The sequence below is a fragment of the Rhinolophus sinicus genome, chromosome 16, assembly GCF_057876585.1.
Source record: "Rhinolophus sinicus isolate RSI-liver-muscle chromosome 16, RSI-T2T, whole genome shotgun sequence".
Taxonomy (NCBI): domain Eukaryota; kingdom Metazoa; phylum Chordata; class Mammalia; order Chiroptera; family Rhinolophidae; genus Rhinolophus; species Rhinolophus sinicus.
The window spans coordinates 120,316,462-120,333,991 of NC_142516.1; the positions used below are offsets into that span (position 1 = coordinate 120,316,462).

Consider the following 17,530-nt stretch of genomic DNA (forward strand, 5'->3'; position numbering starts at 1 on the left):
AGAGATATCAGTCTATAGTTTTCTTTTTTTTTGTTATGTGTTTGTCTCGCTTTTGAATCAGCGTAATTGTGGCCTTAAAGAATGACCTTGGGAGCCTGCCCTCCTCTTCAATTTTTTTGAATAGTTTGAAAAGAATATGTGTTAATTCTTTTTTGAATGTTTGGTAAAATTCACCTGTGAAGCCATCTGACCCAGGACTTTTGTTTGTTGGAAGCTTGTTGATTATTGTTCCGATTGCATTAATGGTAATTATTCAGTTTAGATTTTCTGTTTCTTCTTAATTCAGTCTTGGAAGATTGTAAGCTTCTAGGAATTTATCCATTTCTTCCAGATTGTCCAATTAGTTATAGTTAGTGTGTAATTACTTGTAGTATTTTATTAACATTTTTTTGTATTTCTGTAGTGTTGGTTGTCACTTCTCTCTCTCTCTTTATATATATATATATATATATATATATATATATATATATATATATATATATGTATGTATATACATACATATATATTTTTTTAATATTATTGGGGAATATTGGGGAACAGTATGTTTTTCCAGGGCCCATCAGCCCCAAGTCATTGTCCTTCAATCTAGTTGTGGAGGGCGCAGCTCAGCTCCAAGTCCAGTCACCATTTTCAATCTTTAGTTGCAGGGGGTGCAGCCCACCATCCCATGTGGGAATTGAACTGGCAACCTTGTTGTTGAGAGCGCATGTTCTAACCAACTGAGCCACCTGGCCGCCCCATCACTTCTCTCTTATTTCTGATTTTGTTTGTTTGGGTTCTCTCTCTCTCTCTTTTTCTTGTGGATTGATGAGCTTCAATATGATTAAGTGGTGAGCTGGCATATCTGTGGAGGAACCACTATATTTCAGTATCATTACATTTTTTTCTATGGGGCCATTCCATTTCTTCCAAAGAGAATCCTTGTCTCCTGCTAGGAAATATAAGCCTGCCTGACAGCAATCTGGTTGGAAGAAGTGTCTGTTTTACTCTTTCTGTGCATATTTTCACTTAATTTCTCTGTTTGTGACTCCTACCTTCCAATATTCCTGATATCCTTAAATGAAAATACTTTCCAGATCAAATTCTCTTAGGAATAAAAGATGGGCAAGGGATAGGTGGTATATGAACAAGGAGAGTGGGAGTTACATAAGGTGGGGAAGGGGCTATAGGGTACAACTGCACTTTATATATTATTTCACCATTCCCCCTATTTTCAGCCTTGACAGTCACCCTTGAATTTTGTGGTTTCTGCAGCAAGTTTTCCAATAAGTTGTTGTTATCTTTTATCTCTTTATGTGTCATTACTGTTTGTTTGACATTGTAGGCTTATGTCTTTTTATTTATTTGCTGTCATATGAAAGGGATTGGGGGAGGAAGTACAGATAAAAATGTGTGGTCAATCTACCATATTTAATAAGAAGATTTTAGTAACAATTTTCTGTTTAGGGGCAGAACCAAATTTATCTTTGGGAAAAACTTTCCTTTTTCTTGGTGGGTGACACTTTCATGAGCTTTTATGATGCAGAAGTTCAGCCTAGATTATATTCTAAAATGGAAACTTTGTGGTAATAAAAAGCAAAATTTCTCTGCATAATCCTATAAATGGTTCTCTGTATTGTGCCAATAGCTATATCACTAGTGCTTATTACTTTACCGACTGGGGAGCTACAAATGTCTTTTCCTTGTGAAGAAAGATAGGAAATAGGGTTAAGACATGACCAAGGATTTTTTTTTCAGGACTTTGCCGGAGATGATATCCAAACCAACACTTCAGGAAGGAGTTTTATTACCTCTACCGAAGAAGGCTCTGTTGCCTGAAATGAAGATTATTCTTAATTACCTCTTTCTTGAGAATTACAATATGCTTCATTCTAAATATTTTAATAAAAGGCACATTTTAAGTTTAAAATATCATTGTATTCACAGTATGGGATTTTATAAGTCTCGTAATTGGGAGTCAGGGTACGTAAATGTAACCGTCAGAAATATATGCTGGTAGAATACACTATAGGATGTAAGATCAGTCGTCTGAGTCTAGTTCGCGATAGGGTTGAGAACAGACATGATCACTGATGCAGGCGTGAGTGTACTGGAGATGGAGAGACCTGGAATTAAACCTTCCCACTGGGACTGAGTCTGGTATCAGGTAATGGGCAGGTGTTCAATCCACCAGACACAATACAGAGTCCAGAGGGTTTGGATGACAATTGTGCTATAACTGATGTATTAATTGAGAGAGTCCTATGAATAAGGTCTCCCAAAAGAGGAAGAAAAGAACTTGTCAGTGCTCATCTAATCCTGTCCAGGAGCCAGAATGACCCGATCTTGGTACAACTGAACCTGTTGTCCAATGGAAATATTCCAGGGCCAGAGAATAGTATATTTAATTACTTTACTTTGAAAAAAAACCTCTAAGACTATCCAATACCCTTTATGCATGTTCTTTGTTCACCAAAACTCCTTTCACTTGATTTACTCTCCAGGCTGATTTTACCCCCTATGAGGAAGTCTTCTGGCAAATAACTAAATGGGTTATCTTACCAAGTACGTCTCTTTTTCTAAATTAATGTGTTAGCTTTTCTGTTTTATATATCCCTTGAGAAACTATTAAGTGTAAGTTAGTTCCCCAGAAACTAATCACTCATAGGGTAAATGCATAAAATCCAACTTCTAGACAAGCTAATCTAAGATGTAAGCCTTAATAAGTTCACTATTCTGGTCAAGGTGTGCCTTAAATTATGCATCCCAAGCCTTCTGTTTCTGGTCCATCTCCTCAAACACTGGATCCAACCTGCTCCTCTTATATCAGTCTTTTCTCATACGAGTACTTCTTTCAGCCCGTGATCTCAGATCTCATTCTCATTTCATAGCTTCAGTACAATCGTACAAGGTCACAAATTTGGATGACAGTTCTTCCTTCCACCATGTTCTGACAGTCCACGGACTAAAGGAAGAATATTCTTCCCAGCAAGTCCAGTTTCTGGCATGCCTTCCCAGAACATTGACCTTGATTCTGTCCTTTGTCTGATCAGCTTTCTCCAGGTTTCTTAGAAGGCAGTGATCCTGGCTAAGTCCTTGACAGACAGCATTGTCTATCTTTAATGGTGGAGAGCACAGATTCTGAGCTAGTCTGCCTTTGAATCCTGGCCACCTCTTTCTTGCTAGCTGTGTGACCTTGGGAAAGCTACTTAAACCTCTGTGCCTCAGTTTCCTCATTTGGGAAATGGAGATAGTAGCGAGAACTTCTCGTAGGGCTGTTGTGGTTGAATCACTTAATGTATTTATCATTCGTGGCACATAATACGTGTGTCACATGTGCTAACTACTGTTATTGTTATTATTATTTGTCCTCTGAAGAAGTGAGCACATCACTCATTAAATGCTTGAAAAGGGAGAAGATGAAAGGGATACAAGGAGGAAAAAATAGATTTCTATTTCAAAATATTTCATTTTACCGCAGAGGTAGTTATCAAATCAGCCAAATAATCCTACACCTTTGCTTTTGAAGTTTAATGTCAGCAGCTTTGAATCCACTACAATTGTGAATGTATAATCTCCACTTCTCCTATAGATGTAAATCACTTCAACCTAACTGACATTTTCTTTCCAGTAAATCATCAGGATTACTGTTTCCTCAATAAACTTCAAAAATTCTGAGTGAATGACAGAAAAATGTTTAACGGGAAGGCCAAACACCGGCAACACTTGAGTCCAGAAAACAACAAAGAACAGAAAGAAAACAGCGTCAGTGTTTTACCGGAATATGAGTTAAGAAATAGGGATCACAGAACAAACAGCAAACAACAGCTTGAGTTACATCAGAATGAAAAACGAAATGATGAACCTGTATTTGCAGTCAGAAACCATTATGCAATATGATGAACAGAGCTAACAAGATGTTTCTTACACATTAGAAAATCCTCTAGAGTTTAAAACAAAAGGAACAATTCGTTCTGGGGGTAATTGATGCTTACAGTTACATTTCACAATTTTGCACCTCAGGGAGTCCTTTTGCCTTTCTTAAAGATCAAATAAACTATTTTATCTGGACAATTTATTAAAAGTCCTATGTTTTATAACTAGAAAAATTTGGCTTGTCTCCATGTTGTAGTTGAAATAACATCTTAATTCATATCTTTATAGGTAAAGTTTTATTATCATTAGTTCTATAAAACAAAGCTTCAACTGAACTTTGGTTTTCTTTAATTTTTAAGTGATGATGACTGAAGTTAATCAAAGTACAAAAATTCTCTGAATGAGCACAATAATAACAGGTTAAAAAATCAGAGATGTATTTTTGTAAAGATATACAGAGGGTGCCAAAAAATGTATACATATTTTAAGAAAGGAACAAACTGTATTAAAATTGTAATAATATATATTGATAACAAAAGATGAATACAAGTCATGTTTGACTTCTGCAATTACAAGAGGTGCTCAAAGTAGTTACCATCAGTGTAATTTTAATAGTTTTTTTCCTTTCTTAAAAAGTGGATGCATTTTTTGGGCACCCCTTGTATTATTGGATCTGTCATAAAAGTTCATACAAATAGGAGGAAAAAAGAAAATATCAGAGTATTGAGATTTGTCCTTGAATCTCTCTTTTAGTGTTCCTTCCAGTTAAACTGATTTCCTCACATATTTATTTCTGGGTTAAAGCCAGAATCAATATTGTCCCTACTTCTAATCAAATAATGGAGAAACAATTACAAACTCTGAGTGCAGTTAGAGGATCCTGGCAAGCCGAGTCGCTGGACGTGAACTGAGCTCCGTCTCTGACTTGTTTCTAGCTTTAGGCAAGGTATTTAACATCTCTGCACATTTGATATAATTGTAATAATGCTAATTTATCTCATAGGTATGATATTCAGCAGAACTCAAGAAACCATCATCAGCTATTGAGAGAGGTCATGTTGATTAGAGAGAAGGCTGCTTCTGCAGCTTGGAAAAGAGATTTAGAATTATATCTCCTTTCCATTACCAGTACATTTTAAGTGAATTGGGTGGAAATTTGATGTAAATAATAGGATTTGCAATTTCATTATACAAAATGGAAAATAAGTGAATTCTTCAGAAATATTTTTATTTCTATCTTTGGGAATCAAACTCATTTAGCTTTTCCAGGCTTTCCTTGAGTATAAATTCTTAAGATAAATAAGAAAGATATTGTTATTTTCCATTTTCAGAAAAAGAAAAAAGGCTGGTAAAGAATAGCATAGAACGAGTCTTTAACTCTGTGTTCCTGGGTAAATTTTTAACTAACTGTCCTCCATTAAGGATGTAGTCCGTTTGTGAGTGCTATCTTATTAAACATGCTTTCTTCAATAACTTTTTCTTCCTTTTTTATTTCTTTTATATTCTTTCATAATTGCCCACTTAAAACACAGTTTTGAGATTTTGCATGCCACTAATGTACTTTTGTTTTGTAATTGTGTTTTTAAAATTTACCTATCAGCTGTGTAATTTTTTAAGTTCCAAACTTAATATTTTTGACTTTAAATTTACTTCACTATAATCATTTAACCTAAAATAAAAAATTTAGGGGGGAAGCAATTAGACTTTGTAGACTTAGAATAATTTATATTAAATAATATGGGAAATCAAAGAATAGCCATTGGAATGCTATTTCAATTTATAATAACTAAAAGTTTTGAAACAGCCCAAAGCAAAAACATTGTAAAAGAAATACAAATAGTTACATAGTGAGGAACTAAATCATTTGATATAACTTTACCACAAGCCAGATTTGCAGAATAATACTTGTTTACTCTGGTGAATGATGGAGACTAGATTTTTCAAAGCAAATTTCTTAAAACCTAAACATTTCTTCAGTACTGCAGAAGATGATTAGAATTACAAAGGAGGGCACTGGGGAATTTTAGAGGACTTAAGATATTTTTAGGAATTATTTTAAATTTGATCAAATTAATATAATGATTTTTAAAATACATATAATGGCATTTTGAAATGCTTTATTGTTTAAATATCTGCCAAACTAGAAGCTGCTTTCTTTACCTGGGAATGATCAGATTTGATTATTTTAATGACAATGAGATGGAAATTTCAGGACACCTAGAGACAGACTTGTAAAAACATTTCTTTGGCCCTTTATTTTATATCAAATCTAACATAGAACAATATGTATATATATTATATAATTTCCCAGCATCTCCCAGAGCACTTTTTAAAAGTAGCTTTTCTAATTTTTCAATTATAGTTGACATACAATATTATATTAGATTCAGGTGTAAAACATAGTGATTAGACATTTATATAATGTGATTATATATATATATATTTTTTAGACATATATATAATTACAAAGTGATCACAACGATAAATCTAGTACCCATCTGACACTATACATAGTTATTTCAATATTAATGACTGTATTCCTTATGCTATACTTCCTCATGAATATTTTGTAACTATCAATTTGTACTTCTTAATCCCTTCCCCTTTTTCACTTGTGCCCCCAACCCCCCTCTGATCTGACAACCATCAAAATGCTCTCTATATCTATGAGTTTGTTTCTGTTTTGTTTGTTCATTTATCTTGTTCTTTAGATTCCACATATAAATGAAATCATATGGCATTTGTCTTTCTCTGTCCGACTTATTCCATTCAGCACAGTACCCTCTAGGTTCATCCATGTTTTTGCAGATGGCAAGATTTCATTCTTTTTTATGGCTGAGTAATATTCCATTGTATATATGTACCACATCTTCTTTATCCATTCATCCATGATGGACACCCAGGTTGCCTCCATGCATATCTTGACTATTGTAAGTAACACTGCAATGAGCATGAGGATACACATTGTCCCTTTGAAGTAATGTTTTGGGTTTCTTTGAGTAAATACCCAGAAGTACTATTACTGGGTCCTTCTTTGTCTCTTGTTATAGCCTTTGTTTTAAAGTCTATTTTGAGTCTGGTATAAATATTGCTACTCCAGATTTTCTTGTTCGTTTGTTTTCATTTTCATGGACTATCTTTTTCCATGTCTTTACATTCCATATGTGCGTGTCTTTCGATCTGAAGTGAGTTTCTTGTAGGGAGCTATGTACCGGTCTTGTTTTCTTATTCATTCAGCTACCCTGTGTCTTTTGATTGGAGTATTTAATCCATTTACATTTAAAATAATTATTGATAGGTACCTAATTATTGCCATTTTATTATTCACATTTTTTTTTATCTTCTCTTGTTTGTTTGTTTGTTTGTTTGTTCTTCTTAAAGAAGTCCCTCTAACATTTCTTGTAATACTGGCGTGGTGGTAATGAATTCCTTTAGCTTTTTCTTGTCTGGGAAGCTCTTTATCTCTCCTTCCATTCTAAATGATAGCCTTGCTGGGTAGACTAGTCTTGGTTGTAGGTCCTTACTTTTCATTACTTCGAATATTTCCTGCCACTCCCTTCTTGGCTACAAAATTTCTGTTGGGAAATAAGCTGACAGTCTTATGAGAGCTCCCTTGTACGTAACTAACTGCTTTTCTTTTGCTGCTTTTAATATTCTCTCTTTGTCTTTAACCTTTGGCAATTTAATTATAATATGTCTTGGTATAGGCCTCTTCGGTTTTATCTTGTTTGGTATTCTCTGTATTTCCTGAGCTTGTACATCTATTTTCTTTGCCAGGTTAGGGAAGTTTTCAGTTGTTATTTCTTCAAATAGGTTTTCAATTCCTTGCTCTCTCTCGTCTCCTTCTGGTACGCTTGTGATATGAATGTTGGTATGACTGATGTCCCCTGAAGCCACAGAGACCCCTTAAACTATCCTCTTTTTTTTTTTAATTATTTTTGCTGTTCTGATTGGGTGTTTTCTGCTACCTTAATATCCAAATCATTGATTAATCCTCTGCTTCATGTAATCTGTTGATTCCCTTTAACGTATGCTTTATTTCAGTTACTGCATTCTTTTCTGACTGGTTCTTTTTTATGTTTTCTAGCTTCACTTTTATGCTTTCTGTCTCTTTGTTGAAGTTCTCTCTGAGATCATCAAGCATCTTTATAATCAGTGTTTTGAACTTTGCATCTGGTAGATTGTTGTCTCCATTTTGTTTAGTTATTTTTCTGCAGCTTTGTTCTGTTCTTTTATTTGGGACATGTTTCTTTGTCTCCCCATTTTGTTTGCTTCCCTGTGTTTGTGTCTATGTATTAGGTAGGGCTGCTATATTTCCCAGTCTTAGTAGAGTTGCCTTATGTACTAGGAGTGCTGTGGGGCCCAGTGGCACAGTCTCTCTGATCACCCGAGTCAGGTGCTCCAGGTGTGTCCCTTCTGTGAGTTGTGTGTGCCCTCCTGTTGTAGTTGATCCTTGGTTGCTGTTTGCACATCAGTGGGAGGGATTGACTCTCAGGCTGATTTGTTGTGAGCACTGGCTGTGACTACAGTGGAGGAGTTGTTGTGCAGGGGCTGACCCCATGGAGCAGGATTCCCTTTAGCAGGGCTCTGGTTCCAGCCCAGTCTGCCCTTTGTGTGTGTCATTTGTGGAGGTTATTCGGTGGTGCTCTGGTATGGTCTGAGGCTGGCCACTGGGTGTGCTGGTTCTACGGCCTCTTGGGAGGGGTTGTGTTTCAGGCCAAGGTCAGCTGCTGCCTGTGCCCTACCCAGGGAAACTTGGTGTAAGCTGCAAAGTGATCTGCAGATGGTTGCCACATGTCCTGGGCTTGGAGGTGCCTCCCAGCGCACTTTCAACACATACTGTCACTTATGCAAGAACCAATATCAGACAGAGACATGAAGACATAATTTTTAAAAAGCTCTATAAGCTAATTTATTCATTTCTATAAGAAAGTACTTGACCCCACAAATAAATAAGGGAACTTGATGAACCAAACAAAAATATATTAATTTCAACAGACAACATTAACGCAAAATCTGGAACACACAAAATTTCATGACTTTAAATTCTTGACTCCAGAATATTTTATCTGATAGCTGGAAGTGGATTAAAATTATAAAGATCTGGTTGTTATCACATTAGAAAAATGAGACATTATTTTTACTACTAGGAAGAAAAAGGAGAAATCCTGATCAATTATACATTAAAATATATTAGTTATTTTTAGTTAGAGGAACAATTTGAATCAGTCACAAATAAATAGTATTTTATCAAAATTTTATACTAATCTCCCAGATTAGTGTGTATGTACTTAGTGAAAGTCTATTTTATTTCTTAGGCAAATTATTTTCCCTCTCTGAGCTTTGTTTACACAAATGTTGACTATATTTGGATAATCTCATTTCCTTTAGTTATATTTTGAACCGGTGTTCTATCCTCATGGGATAACACTTTCTACTTCTAAAAATCTCTTCTTACATTTTTAAAAAGCATCTTGTATTTTCCATCCATTTTTATTTTCTTTTGCTTGCTTATAATAAAACAATTATTCTTATTTTCTGTAAGATTAAAACACTTTATCTTTATGACTATGTAATTGATTACATTTTAGGAAATCTCCATTATCTCGAGGAGTGTTTCTTTTTTACTTTTTACTACTTGAATTCTATGATGAATTTTAAAATTAAACAATAAATGACCATAACAGTACATTGGGGTGTGTGAGAGCTTATAATGGTTTTAAAGAGATATTTGGACTTATAAATTCCCAAAAGAAATAAATAACTGAAGAGTTGGATCAGTAGCAGACAATAAACACATATATATTTCATTAAATTTTATATATTTTATTTATATATAACACATTCATAATTAATCCATTATAAAAGCGATATGGAATGTATGGGGGTGGGGGAGATGGTTGTGATTTTATATATGGTAGCCAGGGACAGTGTCTCTGGGAAGGTGCTATTTGAACAGACCTGAGGGATATAAGGGAGCAAACCATGGAGATTTTCAAAAGAAGAACATTCCGGTTAGGGGGAGCAGCAAGTACAATTGCCCTGAGAAGTAAATGCATTTCGTTGTGTTCAAGGAATACTGAAGAGGCCAATGTGGCCAGAGCAAGGAAAACTGGGGCTAATAGAGGGAAAGGAGATGTGAGACAGTAGTATTTTGAAGATTATGTAAAGCCTTATAGGTACGTGACCATATATCCCAATTTGCCCAGGTAAGGCTCAATTTGGACTGTTGTCCTGGTGTCATTCCCAAAAAATGTTCTGGTTTGTATCACCGAAATCTTTCAGTGGTGACTTGGACCAGATGGTAGCAACAGAGGTAGTTCAGAGGTGGTTGGATAGTGCATAAATTTTGAATGTAGAGTATTTCCATGGAAAATTACTTTGCTTTTCTACTTTTTCCTTTAGTTAAAAGTGAATATTGTGATTTCTCTTTTAAAGACATCCTGAGGATTGGCTTGTGACAGAACCACGAGATTCCACATGTTGATCATGTGTTAGCAATTTTTGTTTACATATTTTAATTGTCATATTAAATTGGTGTATTAACATGGAGGCAGCATTCATATACAAATAGGTTGTTACTAAATTGTTTTCTTTCATTAAATAAGTTACAAATATTTTATTTTAAAACTATCTCTTGGCACTCATTTAAATATAAAACATGGGTGTGTCATTTGTGGAGGCGACACATGATTTCATGATGACAATGATTTCAAGTGTGTTCTTTCCATCTAACCAATATGTATTAATTTGAATCATATGAAATTGACAATTTTGTAGATCAAAAATATTCAAACATATGCCATTTGTTATATTTCAACTTAATATATTAAGAAAGGAACAACTAGACACTAAGGAAAGAAGCTCAGGAGACCTAAGGGGGCTCTGGAGTGGGGTTTTGTGAGAAAAAAAAATCATGTGTTTAATCCAATCAAAAATCTCTAATTCTTTCTTAACACTTTCAAAAATGCACTTAGTCCATTGTTTTCCCCTTGACCAGAATAAGCATTGAGGAGGAAATATGTCACTATAAACAGACTGTGGTTTTAAGGGAGGGAAATCACATTTTCCCCCTCTGAGAAAGATTTTCCCTCTTGGGGAATATTTTCTGCAGAGGCAACAAATAAACATTTATCAGAGTCACCATAGTAAGTTAGATGTTGGGGATACAACAATTAGCAATTAGCAAGGTGTGGCTTTTGCCTTTAAAAATTTTATTCAAAGCAAAACAACATCGATAAAGGGAAACAGTTGGAGAAAGACATGCAAAAGACTGACTAAACGATAATTCCATCACCTGGCACAGTGCCTAGAACATAGCAGGGAAGCACACAGTTTATTAAGTGAATAAATGCTGCATTGGTCTATAAATATAGCACGGGATCACAGTGCAGGAAGTAATTCATTTTGTCTTTAAGGGTGGTCTGGGAGAGTTTAGTTTTTATATTTAATTACACATGATGTCATATATACTGAATTTACATTGTCTTTCATTTCCATTTTGATACTTATTTTCATTTCTTCCTCAAAACATTGCCTTGCTGAGGGAGCCGTGTTTTATTCTCTCACGGCATTTAGCATAGTCCTGACTAAGTAGCTGATGATCGATAAACTTGTGCTGATGCTATCATTCCCTAGGATTGCTTCTGCTTTAATGCAGCTGTCTCCTCTCCTCAAGTTAACTTAATGTTCATTTGGTGAAGCATGTGTCTCAAGAATAAGTCACAGCATGTTCAGGAGTGAGTGATGTTCAGTGGAGAAGGCCAAGTAGATGGCAGGGATACAGGTATGTAGAAAAGAAGACCATGTAGAGTACACCCTGGGGCATGAGCCTTCAAGGTGGAAAGCTCAAGTGTTTGGTCTTCCATACTCCATTTGTGTGATCTTAGGAAGTTACTTAACCTCTCTGATCTAGTATTCATTTGTATGATGAGGATAATAATACTTGCCTTGTACAATTATTTGAGGAAGAAATAAGATGCTTATAAAATACATAACACAGTTCTAGGTATGTAGTTATATAAAAATGTCAGCCAGAGGTAAAAATGTGTGAAGTGAAAATTATACAGTTATATCTAGCAGACTATTATGATCTGTGATGCACAAATTTCACATATTCTAAAAATTCACATTATATTTTACAATGCTTCCCAATGTGGCCATGCATGCTATTTGTCACTGAATTTAAGTAATGCCTCTGCCATTCTGTAACTGGTTTGTTGGCCTCAGAAAGACTGAGGACTACTTACTTTATTAACAAAGACTAAAAAACTTTTGTCTATTAAGTCCTTAAATCAATTATTGCTTCTCAGTTTTTGCTGAACATTAGAATCAGTTGGGAGTCTTTAAAAAAAATTCCAAAGCCCAATGGCCGCCTTTAGACATTTGATTCAATCCCTGGGCATGGAGATTTTTTTTAAAGCTTCCCAAGAGATCCTAATAGACAGCAAAGTTTAGGAATCATTTCGCTAATTATATAAAAATTGATAAAGAGACACATTAAAAGGACCTAGTGGTCATAGGTTCTATAAGAATAAAAATAGACAAATAACAATTCAGTTGATTCCAGTTTTTTTATTTTTTAGAAGAAACCATAGGTAAAATGTGTTTAAAGATTATGCAGATATTTCTGTCCTTCTAGGCTCCTTTGCTTCAACAATTAATGAAAATTCACGACTGGCAGCACACAGAAGTTATTTTGAGGATGAGGGAAGTTTTTCATCAAGACTAATGACTTCAAGATTGTTTTTAAAATAATCTTGAGAAGTGGTAAAGTGAAATTTCCTCCATTACTTTAAATAGGACTTAAAGTTTTTATATCTTGATAGCTTGCCTATAGAGACATTAAGTAAAACAATTTATATCAGCTATTTGTTGTAACCTTTTTCTTCTTTTAAAAATAAAAGCTGTCTTCCATATACAAAATGAGTTACTATTTATTTAACACTTATTATATGCCAGCAATCTAAAAATATTACATCAAAATTGCCACAGTCCTATAAGGTAGGAATTAGTTCCATTTTACAGATCAGGAGCATTTTAGTAAGTTGCATGTGGCCAAACAACACTGAAAGCGGCCCAGCCAAAATAGGAACCCAGGTCTTCAAGTTTACAGAGCCTGTGCCTTTTCCACACTTTCATACAAGCAGCACATTAGGACCACCCAGAGATCCAGAATCTCTCCTCTATTTTTGCAATTGAACAGGCTCAATTCTATTGAAGGTAAAAGTGGGCATGATTCTGTGTGGGGGAAGCCTGGGAAAGTCCAGGAGAATATCCTGGGGGCATGACTCTCACGTTGATGGCCTGGAACTGCATCGGACCTCCTTGATTGCCTTGAGCCTTAACCTAACTGAACTCATGAAAAATTCACAGTAAATAACTGTATGAAATTCTTTTTGTTCTTGCAGTTCTTCAATGGGAAAAATGGCAAAGATATTTAGTTTTATCCTTGTCACCACTACTCTGGTAATAAACAGGGAAAGCTGGGTAAGTTCATTACAAAAACTGTTGAATTTATAATGCTTGCTTTGACCTGAATTTTCATTTATTTTGCAGAAAACCTATAGTAAGTTTTCACTGAAAAAAATCTAAGGGGTGGGGAGAAATAAAAGAGTTTGTGGAAGTACCTCACACATAATAGGCACTTATCAAATACTTTAAAAAAATTTTTAAGTAAAAATCAATATTCACAACAAATAAGTAAAATCTTTTTTAATTTATTGGGGTTATTTGGGCAGTTACATAATATAAGAAATTTAAAACTGTCCATTAAAATTGACCTTGGGCTTTCCAATATCGGACACTATTAGTGTAAACTAAACAGATTGTTTGAAAGTAATTACAATGAATGTGTGCCCTCTTTCATTCACGAGTAAAAAAGTGAAAATACTCATTTGCTCCAAGTTCTGGGAGAAAGAAAATTCTTAAGTTTTAAATAAGCTTATTAACACTGTATATCCAGTCACATAAAGATTGAACATATTTGCTCTGTAATCCCTTCAGTTATTTTTAAAATGCCTAGTCTACTATTTTTAACAATATCACTACCAGTTTCCCACTATCAGAAAGCAAGACAGGATTCCAGACATCATAAATGTGTTTGCTGTTCATTCAATAGACATTTATGACTCGGGGGCCTGAGCAAATAACTCATTCAAAGAGGCTAAATCAAAGAGTGAGGAGGAGAGAACACTAAGAGCAATAAAAAATAGTCCTAGAGAAATACCTGGGAGAGATTCAGTGACTTGGACGAGGAGATGGGAGAGAGGAGGCCTCTTACCTCTCCATTCTCTTGTTATATGACTTCCAGTTTCGAGGCTAAGTTGCTATGTTTATATTCTAGTCCTTTGCAGGAAAGCAGTGTACCTCTTTCCTTTGTCCCAAATTGGATATCTAATTGTGCTGTTCTGACTGCCTAGCAGAGTACCTGGAATACAGTACATCCTCGTATTTATGGAATGAGTACAAGGTAGCACATAAAGATAGGAACAGGAAGGTACGCACATATAAATTGGGAAATATATCTGACTATAACCAAATGCCTATTTTAGGAAGTAATGTATATAAAAGCAGTATGATGCACTTACACATTAAAAGTCATAATTTCTCAGAAGTGAACATTTATACTTATCACAGGAGATCATGAGATGGGCTGCAAATAGAGATGTCAAGGTAAAAACTGAAAAATGGCTAAAATTTGTCTTTTGTCCTTATTTTTTTAAACTACCCCTATTACCTCTCCCAACATTGAGCATTCGAGAGCCTTTATTAAAGTTTCTTGGCTTTAGCACCTCTTCCCAGGAGACTCACCTCTGCAACTGTCCTTCCCAGTTCACCTCCCCATTTGCTTTATCTTTGGAGGTCTCTGCCACATTATCTTTGGAGTGGCTCAGATGCCACTTTAGAAAGGAGCTGATAAACTCTCTCACCGTGCAATATTCTTGGGTTATTTGCCTTTTTAGAGAAAACAAATGACTTAACAGGAAGACTGAGTCTCCTCCCATCTCTTTTTAAAGTGATTGAGGAAAAAACAATAAATAATCAAAAAGTTAAAGTGGCTCCAGTAGAATTTTCAGCAACAAGGAAATGGGTAAGATATTCAGGCCTAAATAGTGTCCCTAATGAAGGTGGCCATATGTTATCAGATTATAAGCATTCAATTATATTTGAAAACATTAACACCAAAAGATCATTCAAAAGCCTCATTGATTTTACTCCTAAGAAAGCACTTACACAGCGTCATGCAGAAATTGAGAACAGAAATCTTGAACTTGATATAAATTCTGACTCCTCCTACCTACTGGTGATTCTTGAGTCCATTCCTACCTTATGGAATCATTATGAGACTCAAATGTGACCACAATTCCAATGCTTTTAGCATAGTCATTCAGATTATTTTATTATATAATTTTTTAGTTCTAGCACTTCAATATAAGCCATAATTTCTTATTCTTCAAATAGCAAATAGTATTAGAATTTTCAAACTATTTTCTTGTTGGAAAAATAGTCTGAAATGGGCGTTGGGGACAAAATTGAATCATTAATTTATCCAACTTACTTGGAGCATTTATTTTCCATGGGAACAAGATGCATGTTACTTTGCAGGCTCTTGAGAACTGTCTCCAGGAGCAGGCACGTCTTAGAGCCCAGGTGCGCCTGCTTGAGACCCGGGTCAAACAGCAACAAGTCAAGATCACACAGCTTTTGCATGAGAAGGAAATCCAGTTCCTGGAAAACGGAGAGGAGAGTAGTGTCATTGACCTTGGCGGCAAGAGGCAATATGCAGGTCAGAATCTATTTTTCTTAAGTGTTTCAATAACTTATGTCATATACCCATGTGCAATGATGGTGCTAGTTATTCGATCACATCAGGTTTTGCTAAAGAGCTTTTCCTATTCCAGTTACAAGCAACATAAAGCATTACACCAAATTTGAATGTCTTCAACCATTTTTTATCCTTTTTTTGTCTATTATCTCAGCAGGGGACATTTAACATCAATGCTCAATATTTGAGGATTTCTATAGTTTAATAAGAGACCAAAACAATAGATTGTTTAAATATCAGTGTGCAAGTGACAGATTATATTTGTGAAATTTTACAGTTGAGCTTTGTTTTTATTTGTGTATCGTTTCTTGTTACATTTATACAGTTTTTCCTTCTGAAACTCTGGTGTGACTTAGGGTAATAAATAAGGTAATTGAATAAAAGATTAGAAAAGGAAAAAGAATGAGAATTATTTAGGAAATAAAAGAATTGTTTTTAAGTGTGTATTTTTATGGTTTGGCAATTTTCCTTTTGATGAGGCCAGTATTTTCCCCCAGAGACTAAATGATCTTCAACTGTCAACACATGTGCACATCACTGCACATGTCATTATTCCCTATAGAAAACTATTCACCTGGCTTCCTGCAGGCATCTTTTAAAGTAGACAACCAGTAGTTGTCAGAAACAACAAGAAACAACTAGAGCACTTTGTTGATATGTCTATTCCAGCTACTGCTATGATGTCTTATAATTTCTCTGTTTATGAATTTATCTTTGTCAATTAGCTGGGCACTTTTAAGGTCTGGGATGATGTTTAATGCACTTCCCTCTCTATTGCCTATTCGAGTGCCTGGAACATAGTAGCTCTTCATACTTATGAATGAAAGCAAGGTAATACCTAGAGATAGGAATAGCAAGATAGTCAAATACAAATTGGAAAATACATTGGACTATAATTGAAAAGCTGTAGAGGCTAAAAAGATGCCAAGCTGATGAAAATGACACCGTCTTTATTTTGTGTTTTCAAATATATTCACCAGTGATGGATATGAGTGGTGAGGATCTTAGAACGTATGCTTCAATAAAATGCTCCCTTTTTCTCTCTTTACCAAGATCCTAATCTCTTTTTGCTCAGACCCTCTGTTGTTTAGCAACTTGATCCTTTATCCTAAATCCTTGGAGTAAAATTGCCCTTCCCTGTTAAGGAAGAGAAGGAGGCCAGAGTCACTGGGAATGAGATATACAGTGAAGATGGCCTGTGCCTCTGGAGCATGGAACAAAGAGGAAACAAAAACAGTTTGGTAAAAACAGACTTGGAAAACAAAGGGACTGCCTTAGTGAGTCACAGGGCAAAGAATCAGGAACTGGAACCTAAGAAGAGAACTAGTACAATGATTAGGCAAGACTGTGAAAGAAAGCTCTGGAAAGCCGTTAAACCAGAAGCAGAATCTATAGCAATTCCTTGAAGACAATGATTCTCAGCCATTAGCATCACCTGGTGACGTTTTAAAATGCTCCTAAAGTACTGTGAGGGGTCTGAGATTTTACTCTATTTGCAAACTAACAAGTTAACCTGCCATGGTTTCAGGGACTCTGGCAAAAGACAAGCGACTCCTAGGTCAGAAACACGTCCTTCATGTTTTCACCAGTGTTCCTTGCCTGCAAATCCTAAGGAAGCAGTGTGGAGTAATTCGGATGGAAAATGTGCAGGCAGTGGGCTATGTCACAGCTGAGGCACCCTGAGCTTAGGAAACATCAATCTTTTCTAATGGATGACAAACAATCCTGCCCAACCTTTGCCCCAGAGGGAGATATTATCTTTATGAGTGGACAGCAAACAAACCTGCCATCTCCTCTAGAGGAAGATACTACCCTTATCTTCCAAGGCTGTTCACTATACAAACATCC

At 35.4% G+C, this 17,530-nt stretch overlaps 1 protein-coding gene across 1 annotated transcript in view; it reads left to right on the forward strand.

The window, feature by feature from the left end:
- The first annotated feature begins 4,696 nt into the window (after positions 1 to 4,696).
- Positions 4,697 to 17,530, forward strand: part of FGL1 (fibrinogen like 1) — a 28,381-nt gene continuing 15,547 nt past the window's right edge. The window contains exons 1-3 of the mRNA XM_019738010.3: positions 4,697 to 4,801; positions 13,266 to 13,344; positions 15,463 to 15,643. Of these exons, the coding sequence (XP_019593569.3) occupies positions 13,273 to 13,344; positions 15,463 to 15,643 (253 nt within the window). The 5' untranslated portion in view covers positions 4,697 to 4,801; positions 13,266 to 13,272. The remainder of the gene's footprint in view (positions 4,802 to 13,265; positions 13,345 to 15,462; positions 15,644 to 17,530) is intronic.